The sequence below is a fragment of the Biomphalaria glabrata genome, chromosome 6, assembly GCF_947242115.1.
Source record: "Biomphalaria glabrata chromosome 6, xgBioGlab47.1, whole genome shotgun sequence".
In the NCBI taxonomy this organism is placed as follows: Eukaryota; Metazoa; Mollusca; class Gastropoda; family Planorbidae; genus Biomphalaria; species Biomphalaria glabrata.
In genome coordinates this window covers 29,449,176-29,462,343 of record NC_074716.1, presented here as the reverse complement: position 1 = coordinate 29,462,343, position 13,168 = coordinate 29,449,176, and the positions used below count along the sequence as shown (strand labels likewise).

The 13,168-nt window shown below is 32.4% G+C and overlaps 1 protein-coding gene across 1 annotated transcript in view; it reads right to left on the bottom strand.

The window, feature by feature from the left end:
- LOC106050222 (E3 ubiquitin-protein ligase SHPRH-like) overlaps nt 1–13,168 on the bottom strand; it is a 44,476-nt gene extending 31,308 nt beyond the window's left edge. The window contains exons 1-7 of the mRNA XM_056032576.1: nt 13,032–13,168; nt 4,361–4,961; nt 3,749–3,920; nt 2,817–3,044; nt 2,502–2,574; nt 766–1,885; nt 408–515 (exon numbers count right to left, since the gene is read on the bottom strand). Of these exons, the coding sequence (XP_055888551.1) occupies nt 408–515; nt 766–1,885; nt 2,502–2,574; nt 2,817–3,044; nt 3,749–3,920; nt 4,361–4,948 (2,289 nt within the window). The 5' untranslated portion in view covers nt 4,949–4,961; nt 13,032–13,168. The remainder of the gene's footprint in view (nt 1–407; nt 516–765; nt 1,886–2,501; nt 2,575–2,816; nt 3,045–3,748; nt 3,921–4,360; nt 4,962–13,031) is intronic.

The following is a 13,168-nucleotide window of genomic DNA, read 5'->3' as shown; positions in this document are numbered from 1 at the left end:
AATAATAATGTGTTCATAAAATGTTTGAAATGTGTGTTGTGTAGTTTATTAAACCAATACTACATGGACATGGTTTTCGACTCTTGTTTTATTATGTTTTCTTATGTCCATAACAACAGCATCAATAGCAAATAATTGTTAACTGCTTGCGTTGCATATTTAGCATGGTATTTATCACATCTCCATTGCACTTACTCTTATGTCATGATTAAATAATCCACTAGTAACTTCACTAGTTGTTCAGTGATTCCATCATGCTGAGTGACAAGGAAAGTTGCCAGTCAGAGAAACCAAACTAGCTGACACAGCCCACAAAGTTACAATGAAACAAATGAAGACAAACTCTACAGATTTATTACTTACAAATACAAACAAATGAAGACAAACTCTACAGATTTATTACTTACAAATACTCGGATTGTTTTCTCTTTAATATGTTTATGAATTTCTTCAATCCACTGGTGACATATAGAGTAAGGGGAGACAATCAATGTGGCTCCAGATTCTATGGTGGTCTGATTAGAGAGTACAAAGTAATCAAGTTGATGATACAATTAGAGAGTACAAAATAATAAAGTTGATGATACAATTAGAGAGTATAAAGTAATCAAATTGATGATACAATTACAGAGTACAAAGTAATCAAGTTGATGATACAATAAGAGAGTACAAAGTAATCAAGTTGATTACAATTAGAGAGTATAAAGCTTTTCTTATACAAATAAATAGATGTTATGTATTATTCTTTTTAAAGGCTTGACTTACATGAAGTGCATGACAGTGTGGACACAGATACTCTCCTCTGTATGGGTCGTGGAGATCATAGTTCATACACTCAGCATGCTGGGACATGCCACACAAATTACACTTCACCGCATGTAGTCCCTTTTTCCTTGTCTCCTCTTCATTGTCCAGCTGACCACAATTACATTCAAAAAACTGTTTCTGAGCCATGGGCTTTGTAGAGAAGAAACTGAGATCCTCATCTGTGACTGGGACATACTCTACATATCCCTTCCTCTTCTTCTTCTCTTTCTGCTGAATGAGGGTGTCATTTCCAGCCGTAGGGGCCTGAGAGGTCAAGGCTAATCTTAGAAGTGAAACTTGATTGGTGGACTCATTTGCATTCACATTATTCACCAGAGCTGGATTAAAGCTTTTCAATGATATCACTCTGGATTTGTTTCCATTTTCTTCAGTAGCCCCACCTGGTAACAGCTCACTGCTGACATTAATCTTAATGTTATAGTTTTGTGTTTCTGATGATCCAACAAAAAGGTTACAGTTGATGAATTTGTCTGTTTGTACAGTGGATTGTTCATGTACTACCTCTTCCTTTGAAGGCTCATCTACACAATCTTCACTGGAATAAGATTCCAGCAAGTTCCCTGACTGAGTCTCATTGTCAGTATTAACAGTCAAATCAACCGTCTCTTTACTATTTAGAAATAAAGTTTCGTCTTTAACTGTAAACACTTGAGACTCATGTATATCTAGTGTCTGGATAATGTTGGAAGACAGTTTTGATTCTCCATTGTCACCTATATGTGAGCTAGGCTTGCTTAGCACAGGCTCATGTGCTACACAAGCACTGTCCACAGAGTTCTGACATGTGATAATGGTCTGCTGGGAGTCACCAGAGTTTTCAGCAGCAGCGTCAGAGATCACAGTCTCAGATAATGAGATGTGAGAGGGTGAGCGTGTGTTCTCATCACTGCTGCTGGGAGAGTCCTCAATGACAGGGAGAGGGTCTGGCAATGACACATTGGGCTTAGAGTTTAGCAGCATGCAACACAGGACTTCAACTGTTTTACCTAAGCCCATCTCATCTGCCAAAATACCTCCAGGGAGTGACGATATGGCTTTGGGCCGATCTTTAATCAAGCTGAAACAACAAAAAAAAAAAACATTGTCAAATAAATTTAACATGAGTATTTATGGAAGAAGGTTTGGTAAAGTGCTTGGCTTCTGAAGCAAAGAACTGGGGTTTCAGGTTCAAATCTTGATGAAGACTCTGAAGCTGGGTACCTGACATTAGTAGGGGAAAGTAAAGGTGGTTGGTCTTTGTTTTCATGATATCCTCATCATATTGGCCATAGAAGAAGATGATCATCTGCTCAATAGATAACAAGGTCTAAAAGGTCTACACTTTAAGGAAATGTGTGATATTGTGAAATTAACTTTTAATATTTCACAAGACAACATTTAATGAGTGATAAAAAAAAAAAATAGTTCCTAAACTTAAGTACCAAGTAACCAGAAAAGCTTCAACTTGTTTGCATGTGATAAATTTGTGTTTACCTAATGAAAGTTTTACACTTAAGACATTTACAAAATTGTCACAAGAGCTTTGTCTGAAGATCAATTCAGACACAGTGGAGAATAGTACAACCTCTTTGTTCATTAGCTAAATTCAAAAACAGGAAAAAAAAAAGTTGAAGAAATTAAAGCAGAGAGATTATTGTCCTTGCATAAAAAAAAAACTACTTGTAAAAACCAACCTTCCACCATATTTATTGTAGTACAATTTAGTGCTGCCATCTAAAGTCACTTCACAATACAAGGGATGTAAATCTGGGTGAAAAGAAAAATTAAATGGAACATTATGTAAAAAAAAAATATTTTCACCATCAAACACAAGTTTAGAAATGTTAGAGCTTTCTATAAACAAATGAAAGAATTTTTGACACATAACAGGTCTACACTATTTAGATAAAAATTATTTGCAGCATATATAGATTATATAAAATTCTTCTTTTAACAAAATTATAACTAAATTATATTAATATTAACACAGCAACAGTTTTGAACCCAACCATTTGTATCTTGCACATTTTGCTGACTCCTCTGTTCCTGTCTCAACATCCAAGCCACACTTTGCTTCTGGTAGTACCTGAGCGTAGGCTTAAGACAGTCATGGTGGACTCTGCTGACCTCTTCCAACCAGCTGGGGTCATTGGACAATTTCTCTTTGTGTAAATGCATGACACTCTCATACAGCTTGAAAAAGTCATGTCCTGTGCTTCTTTCAATACCTTCATAACCTGGCGCAAAACAATAACATTGACCAAAAGTATACCAGAAGAAACAAAATACATACTCACATATATGCAAACATCAGAGGAAAAAAAGTATACCAGAAGAAACAAAATACATACTCACATATATGCAAACATCAGAGGAAAAAAAAAAGTTAAGTATATCAGAGTAACCTGTTCATGTAAAGAAAAAGGAGGATGTCTCAGTAACAAAACTTTGGACATTAGTCCAGAAAAGATCAAATGATAATGTAAAATATTTCACATGTTTCGGATGCTCCCTCAGAGTTGAAGACAATCTACACCCTAGCCTAAAACAGGAGAAGGCAGTGGGCAGGATATGAACCTGAGACAATCGAGACTACTGAACAACAGTCCAGCATGCATACAGCCCAACCAGGCTCCCATCCATTATTAAAGAAGATCTAATGACCAACATCAGGCAATCAAACGGAGTGAGTCATTAGGATCATGTTTGAGAAAGGAGCAAGTAGGGTGAAGAGGGGTGGTAGAGGTGGTAAAACTTTTAGTTCATACATTTTGTAAGCTCTAAGTACTCAATATTACAATTTTTTTGTTGTTAACAATAATTCTGCCAATGGTCTCTCAACACTTTAGTGCAAAATGAGGAACGACACCAATATACTTAATTATATATTTTTTTAAGGATTCTGAAACATTTTCTCAAAAACAAAAATTTTCAAACTTACTGAAAGGTGACGAAATGTTAAAAAAATGACTCATTAGCTTTTGCACTGCCAACTGTGGTGTTTTCAGCCTAAATGATTCACTAGGGTGTGATAATTTGATAATGATGCTGTCAGTCCCAAATATGTCAACATTGAACTCCTTGAGAGTTGAGTCAAACTTGCTGCATTTAAGCTGTAGTAAATTTATATTAAAATAAAAATTAATATCATCCATTTTTAGTAATTTCAAGTAAGAAAAAAAAAAAAGCTACACTGTGACTTATGAAGAACTATTTACAGTTGTGACATTTTAAACATTAAAATTACTTTTCCCAGTAATTAAAATAGGAGAAATATATATTTTAAAACCCTAATAAAGGCTACAGGTTTATAAATATTTTAAAATGTCTATATAGTTTACCATTTTCCTATGCAATGGCTATCATTGCAGGTGTCCAGTTTTTTTTTTTAAATTTAATAACTAAGTAGGTGCAGTAAATCTTATTCGGGGTCATACATGATATATGTGTGCATGTATGTCGCCTGTGATAGCAGTTTTATTAATGATATTTGTTGCTTAGTTAGTTTTGTTAATTAAAAGTGAGTAAAGACTGATAATTTATCTAAACTTACCACAAAGGCCTTGTGTTTCAGGTTAGTTAAGACATCAACAGGAACACTTAACGAAACAAACCAAAACACGCCAAACTTTGACTGCCTAGACTTGGACTTTTTTTGCTGCACAGCAGGCTCGTTAGTTTCCTCTGCCTCAAAATACAGCATGCTGTTGTCCTGACTGCCAATGTACAGCCAGCATATAGTGAATTCTGGAAGACTGTCTGGGAGTGGGGCAAGATTAGGACGGGAGAGAAGCTGTACTCTAAACTGGCCAAATTTTAACTGTTTTGGATTTGTGTCTGTTTCACAAGGATCATATTGTTGAATAGGAAGTGTGGAGTGGCAGCTGGCTAAGTTCTGATAAAATGTTTCAACACAAAGAGCATGCAGTGATGTGCCATTGGTCACATTATTGCTGTCATCTTGCTGGGTAGCCAAACAGGCCCCTGATACGGAATGACCACTAACATTTTCTTGTAATAAACTGTCATCATCACATATAAAAGAATTGGAGCTGGTCATCTGATCAGTCATGTTCCACTGCAGCTGTTGCCGCTTAACCTTATCTGCAAATTTGGGTGCATTTTGTTTTCTTTTACCCATTTTAATTATACTTCTGAAAAATAGCAAGATTCTTATTTAAAGCAACAATGAATAATAATAGCTAAAAATTTACAGTTAAAAGAAGCAAAATTCATTCAATCATTTACTTTCTTTTTGCAAATAACTAAACAGGTAATTTTCAGGAATATCTATAAAATTAGTGTGTGGAACTAGAATGCTGTTTAAGACAAAGAGTTAGATTTTTTAAAGGTGGAGAATAGTAGAAGACTTCCTATATTTAATATAAAAGAACTGTTAAAATCAGAAACTCCATACAAGCCTTTGAATGTAATGTTTCTATTATTGCTAGTATTAATAGTTCACATTAAATGAATTTAAAAATTTCATTCTTATTTTTAGCATGTAGTATAGTGTAAATCTTAAAGTGCATTCAATTACTACTAACTGTCAGGGGGAGGTATGGCGAGAATGAATGTTAGTTTGATATTTTGGTATGATTGTTATATCTCCTTGTTATGAATGCAAAGTGTTGCACGTGTTATGAACTGAGTGATTAAGTCTTCGTTGAATGTGCGAGAGAGTGTGTTAAGTCAGTAAGGTCTTGCTCCCGGTCCAGGAAGGTTGGATAGTCGCTTCCTGGACTGGTGTTTGTTTATTAATATTTATTGTGCATTATTTGAGATATATTGGATATTAAAATATTGTTATATTCTATGAGATCTGGAGTTCGAGTTGATGTGTATTGAAGTATAATTGTTCTTAGTTGTAATATTTAAGAATTGAAGAATTTAAGAATCAAGTAATATTTGTTCGTATAAGTGAAACCCTTAGTGAGCCAAGTTAAGAAACACAAGAAACACAAGAACAAAAGCCAAGCATATATATATATAATTAAAACTCTAACACTAACAATCATCTATATGCTAAACAAAGTTCAACAAAAACATATCCAATAAAATAATAAATATTGCACTTTCACTATTAACTTGAATAAGATAATAATTATATTCCATTTTAAATTAAATCCAAAACTAAGCTCATAGATCATGTTCAATCCTTTTACCAGAGGTGGCCTTAGCAGTGTGCAGGGCCCTGGGCAAGTATCATATCAGGGCCACGAATATTTGTAAGATGAGCTGACTGTGAAAAAATATTCATTTTATTCCATTATCATGGGGCCCCCTTGCAATGCTAGGCCTGGGGTAATCACCCAACTCACCACCCACTAAAGCCACCTCTGCTTTTTACTAAATTTATTATATATTGATTATATTATATCCCTGCCCTGGGGACCAGAGTCTCAGTCCACACAAGATTTCAGAACTGATATTTATTTACTTTCGTTATTCGCTGATCACACATATATATCTTATATAATACAGACGTTACTTCAAAAAAGGAGATGGTTACATCCAATGAGTCATGCATAATAATCAATGACCTGAATTCTGATAAGCCACTGGTCTTCCTGGCTAGATCAGGATACAATTCCATGCTCTAATGGCACTAGGGAAGAAGGAGCATTCGTACAACTTTGTCCTAGCATATGGAACCAGGAATGAGCCTTTATCTTTGTGTCTTTCAGAGTATTTTATTAGATTTTGTTTTTGTATTTGAAGATTATGGTTCAGTGTTTTATGTATAATTGCTACTTTACTTTTGAGACTTCTATCCTGAAGGCTTTCTTAATTTAGTGATTTTACTAAAGGTGTTACTCTAGTCAAATGTGAATATTCGTTTTTGAATCTCGCTGCTCTATTTTGTGTCTGTTCCAGTTTCTTAATGTTTTCTTGAGTTGAGGGGTCCCAAACAGAGTATGCATAAATATATTCTATTATTGGCCTAACCAAGGTTAAATAACATTTTAGTTTTACGTTCTTATTTGATTTATAGAAATTTCTTTTAATAAACTTTAATGATTTGTTTGATTTTTTGATAGTTTCATCAATATGAGATTCCATGACAGTTTTTCATTTACCTAAGTATTTTGCGTTTTTAGTCTGTGTTACTGATTTACCATGAATAAGATAAGTGGAATTAATTTATTTTAATTTTTTTGTTACTCTTAATAACTGACATTTTTCTGGGTGGAAAGACATGCTCCAATTTGATTCCCATTTCTGTAATTCATCTAATTCTCTTTGTAAGATTTCTGTGTCTTGCGTTGTTTTTATTCTTCTATATATTATGTGATTGTCTGCAAATAATCAGACTTTTGTTCCTGAACTAATGCAATTTGGTAAATCATTTATGTAAATTAAAAATAGTAGTGAACCTGACACTGTTCCTTGAGGTACACCTGAATATACTGTTATTGATGTTGATTTAGAGCCATTTATTATTACAGTTTGTTCTATTAATAGCGCGTAGGATTGACGTTTTCCATATTGAACGACACCCCAAAATAGGGGCGTATGCTATGCCGCGGTTGACTAGTTAGTCCTATTAGTTGTGTTTCACATGATCTATATTTCCTAAAGCCATGTTGGTATGGGGACTGGGGTTCGAATCCTGGTGAAGACTGGGATTTTTTATTTCGGGATCTTCGGGTGCCTCTGAGTCTACCCAGCTCTAATGGGTACCTGACATTAGTTGGGGAAAAGTAAAGGCGGTTGGTCCTTGTGCTGGCCACAGAACACCCTTGTTAATCATAGGCCTCAGAAACAGATGACCTTTACATCATCTGCCCTATAGACCACAAGGTCTGAATGAGGAAATTTACTTTACTATGTTGGTATGGAGTAAGGACATTATGTTTGTCTAAGTGGTTTATGATGTTGCTACATATTATGTGTTATAGGATTTTACAAGTGATTTAGTGATAATGGTCTGTAGTTTCCTGGGTCAGATTTTTCTCCTTTTTTTAAATAGGGTGGTGACATTAGATTATTTCCGGTCCCTTGGTACTCTGCCCTGGTTAAGAGATGCCTGAAAAAGTATTTTGAACACTGGTGATAGCTCACTGCTTAGTTCTTTGAGTAATCTAGCTAGAATACCATCACATCCAGATGCTTTAAATTCGGTTTAATGTTCACTAATAGTTTTTGGATCCTCTTTTCTTGTACTTCTATATCTCCTATGTTGTCTACTTGGTTCAAATTAAGTAAATATGTCTTTGTCTCCTGGGGCTGAGAATGCTGATCTGATGCAAAGTATTTATTTAAGATGTTAGCTTTAGTTTCATTATCATTATGTGTTAAGTTATCTTCTCCTTTTAATGGTGCTTTGTTGTTTCCATTTTCGTAGACCTAATGTATGACCATAAGTTTTTGTTGTTATCCTTAGATATTACATTGTTATGTATTCACTCTACAGCTGTCTGTTTACTTTTTGGGTTAGGTGTTTAATTTTAATATAATTTTTATAAATTCTTTCTACCTTAGTTTCTTTAATATATAGGTTTTTCTTCTGTTTACAAAGTTTCTTTAATCTATATATTAAACCAGCATTTATTTATTTTGTTTGATGTGTATTTAGTTGGTATATGATTTTCTATAATCTTTCTACATTAGTTTTTAATGAAATTCCAGAGGTCATCGACTGGTTGGTTAATATCTTTTTCTGATAAGAATGTTTGTTGAAAGTTTAATGCAGCTTGGTGTAGTTGTGTTAGGTTGCATTTGTTCCAAAGTAATATTTTTCTTTTGTGTTTTAAATTGGCTACAGCTTTTATCTGACTGTGTATTTTTATGATCTCATGGTCTGATAGACCAGGGATAATATCATAATCAACTACTAATCCAGATCTGTTGGTTAAGAAGAGATCTAATGTGTTGTTTAATCTAGTTGGTTTTTTAATGATTTGATCTAAATTTAGGTTGTTTTAAGTTTCTATGAAAAGCTCACTTATGTCCTTAAGGTTTTGGTGTCTATCTATATGGTTAATGTTTTCCATTTTATATCAGGTAGGTTAAAGTCACCCATAATCCAAAAATTGCATTTTTTTTTCTTTAAGTGTACTGTAGTTAACTGATTGCATAGTTTGCATGTACTCTAAACTAGAATTTGGTGGTCTTTAGATAAGGCGGAAAACAGATTCTCTATTGAAAATGCATTTTTCGAGTTCAATATTCATTATCTCTGAATATAGACCATCTGTGGTATATTTGCTTTTACTGATGGATAGATCTATGTTTCTGGAAGCTTCATTAGCAAAATTTTTTTGAAATTCGTTTTTATATGGAATTTGTGCATTTGTGAATATCATGAAGTATTGCCAAAAAGACAGACAACATTTACTTCTGGATTTATGTGATCCCATTTCAAAAGGTAAGAAACATATTTTAGAAATATAACTCATGTATAAAATACATACTTAGTATTTAAAAATGATTGTTATACACCATAAAGAAAAAAAAAAGTAAATAAAATGCTTCTTTTGTCTTAAATTTGAAAAAAAATAGCCTCGATGCAATTTTTGAAGTTGTGATGTCGCCAAACAATGTGTACATTTTTTTTTAAATATAAATTACATTTTGCCGATTTTCGTTTCAAAACACTTATTTTTGTATTTCTATCATCATAATTAATTATTTTTTTTATTTTTTGGCTATTTAAAATAAAAAAATATTTATAAAATCTCGTTTTTTTTAACACCAATCAGAATGGAGGTCGCCGGAATTGACTTCATGACCTCCCGTTCAAAGTGCTTTTTTTTTTTGTCATTCGCTCAGAAATATTCGAAGCGATAATTCTAGCAAAGGTAATTATAGACAGAATCTATTACAGATAATTCAGTTCATAATATCAACTGCTTAGTTAATTATTCTGCTTTAATAATAGGATGTCGTTTTCTTCAATAATTAACTTCAAGGACGGGAACACGGGTATCTATCTTTAGCCAGGCGCGCGCGATAAAAAACAAACAAACACACGTTTTGACTTAGTCAACCTGAAGGCGCACCTCTGAATTGAGATCTTAGTCTGTAAAAGCTAAAAACCTATAATTTTTAAATTAATATCGACTACTACGGCAATTATTTTACTTTAATATTGGTGCATTGCATGCGTCATAAAATCGGCCCGGCAATGCGATGTTTCAGCGCGAGGGGGGGGGGGCACATTTTGAACTTAGATTTTAGATCTAAATTAATCTATCTCTAGATCTATAATAGTTTCTACAGATCTATATCTATAAAGACTAGATCTTAACCATATTTTAAAATCAATCTAGCGAAATGCTTTTAGATTAGTTAGACATAGATCGATCTCTAGGTCTAGGACTAGATCTAGGTCACTGGACTTAGACTCTGAGATTAGATTAGTCTAGATCTAGTCATTAGAGTTAATAAGCGTGAAATTATTTAAATATTTACTGATCTAGATCTAAATTCTCTTATCAGGATAGATTAGATCTAGAACTAGATGATTTAGATCTATATTTATATATAGATCTAGTCATTTCTAGTAGATAGTCAAGTAGCGATGTACACAGTACACACGTGGATCAAGAATCAAGCCCGTAGTGATCTAGTCTAAGTCTAAATGTAGACTCTAGGTCTTAGATCTATATAATTTATATAGCCTTATATCTACGTCTAAATATAATTCATAGTAAGACTTAGGACTAGATTTTAACATGGAAAAAAATCTGAGATCTAAATCTACTATCTAGATCTAGTCATTTCTAGATCTAGTAACTAGTACTACTAGTAGATAGTCAATTAGCGATGTACACGTGTGGATCTAGGAATCTAAATGTAGATTAGATCTAAGATTTTATATATCTAAATCTAATTCATAGGATCTTATAAACTCAGTAGGGTTAAATTAGATGTGATCTCTAGATCTACATCTTAAATTACTTAAAGTTAAAGTGGAAAAAATCTAGATCTAGTCAATTATAAACAAGAGTAGAAGAGATTCAATAGACATAGTGACATAGTTAAAAATAACAACAAACACATATTAACCAAATTATAAAAGTTGTTTTTATTTCTTTTCTCAGCAACAGTTACTACAGATACAAAGATTGTGATTATTTGAGATAGTAAACAGAATAGTCAATAGATATAGATCATGCACCATGCAAGTTAAGCTTTATTAGGTCTAACTCTAAGTAGAGTACTAAGTAGAGTGATCAAGAACTAGAATAGATCTAAATCTTGATAATATTTCATTTAATATTAGATCTTTTCTAGTCTAAAATTATACATATCTATAACCTTTATCTAAAATTGATATAAATAGTATCATGTTAAAACATGAAGATAAGAGAAAAAAAAAAGACTTTTTATTGGTAGCGTGGGCCGAAGAGGGGGCTTATTTATTAATTATAAATACTTTTTAAGGTTGTTTTTTTTTTTTTTCAAATGTTCTATAAATATACTTTACTTTGTGACATAGTTTTAAGAAAATAATATTGTGAATTTGTGAAATTCATGGATTATTGGACATATCTTCTGTGAATTATGGATTTTTCATTATTAGGGGTAAGTGTGTTTGATCTCATTTTTTTATGTTAAATACTTGTCTGATGATAATGAATTTACTTTTTTTGGATTCCTCTTTTCTTGGGCATTAAAATTGATACATAATATGTCTAAACTGATTATGTTTTTATTATTTAGGATAATGATAAAGTATAATTTGCAACCTAATTTTTTTTACGGAGGGGAAGGGGTCTGGGGTGGCTCAATTAATTTGCATAAATGACTTAAAAAACTTGTTTTTATATTTTTTTCAAATGTTCTATAAATATACTTTACTTTGGGATATATTTTTCTATAAATAATATTGTGAATTTGTGAAATTCATGGATTATGGGACATATCTTCTGTGAGTGATGAATTTTTCATTATTAGGGGTAAGTGTGTTTGAACTCATTTTTTCAAGTTAAATAATTGTCTGTTGCTTCTGATTTTATTTTTTTTGAATTCCTCTATTCTTGGGCAATAAATTTGATATATAATATGTCAATAAAAGTAATTTTGAAATTGGTCAAAAAAAATGGTCCTTAAAGTAGAATGTTGAGAGCTCAATCTGTTTTCCGCCATAATGCCTATTATAAGGGATGTTGAGGTGGTGTTAATTTTTAATTTTTATGTTGATTCTATATTTTTTGAGGCAATTTCTTAGGTTCTGCTATAAGAGTGTTTCTTTTTATTGCTAAAAGAACTCGTCCATGATTATCTGTCCTATCTATCTTTTCTAAATATTTCATAATCACTAACTATTGAAAATTCCTGCATTATAAATTTCAGAATGTAGACTACAACCAAGTTTCTGCAATAATGTCTGGTTTCTCAAATTCTAATAAGATTCCTAAGTCTGCTGATTTGTTCCTAATGCTTTGAAAATTTATTACTAAGCCTAAGGTTTTAAGGTACTTTGGTATTACTGCATTCTATAGTAGGTTTATTTAATGAGTGTGTTACACATGTTTTATTAGTTTTAGCAGATTTAACAGGAGTGGATCAGGCTAGTGGTTGGAGAGTTTGATTTGGGATGGTGTTTTAAGTGTTTGGTTAGGATGTTGTATGGGTTAGAATAACTTAGACTTAGAATCTAGATCTAATAGATATAGAAGTGTCTGCATCAGTCAAAGGAGTCAAACAATCCTGATGTAAATTGATGAGGTATTATATAGATCTATACTATACCAAGTCTAAGACTTTAACTTTAGGCTTTCTAGGCAGGCCTAAGGCTGGCAAAGGCCGAGGCAAGGTAAGAACTTAAGTCAAGACGTTTAAAAAAGAACATTTAAATTTTAATTATATAGATCTAAGATCTAGACAATCAAGATCTAATAACTAATACTAGATCTAACTATTATAATATTTATAATAATAATTTATAATGAGTGAATGACTAAAACTAAAGTCAAAGTCTAAAATAAATCTACTTAAATTTAAATTAATCTGATCTTAGTATTCTTAGTAATTTTAGTTAGATCTAATCTAGTTAGTATCTAGATTAGTTACTAGAGTAGGAGTCAGTAGTAGGAGTCTTAGACTTAGTGACACTTAGTCATAGTCACTTAGCGTGTTAGTACTTATTAGTAGTAAGTAGAGTTTGAGTCAAAACTTTGACACTTTGAGTCAAAGAGTAGTGACTGAGAGTGCTATTTTATATTGAAGTTCTAGATCAAGATCTTGACTAGACGACCCAAGATTCTACTTACAAAGTCTAAATCTAGTCAAACAACTAGAAGATAGATAGATCTAGACTCTAATCATCTATCTAGATCTAGATATAATTCTAATGAAATGTAACTAATGTTAGAATGTATACTACTGGTATACACTTTCATTACATGAT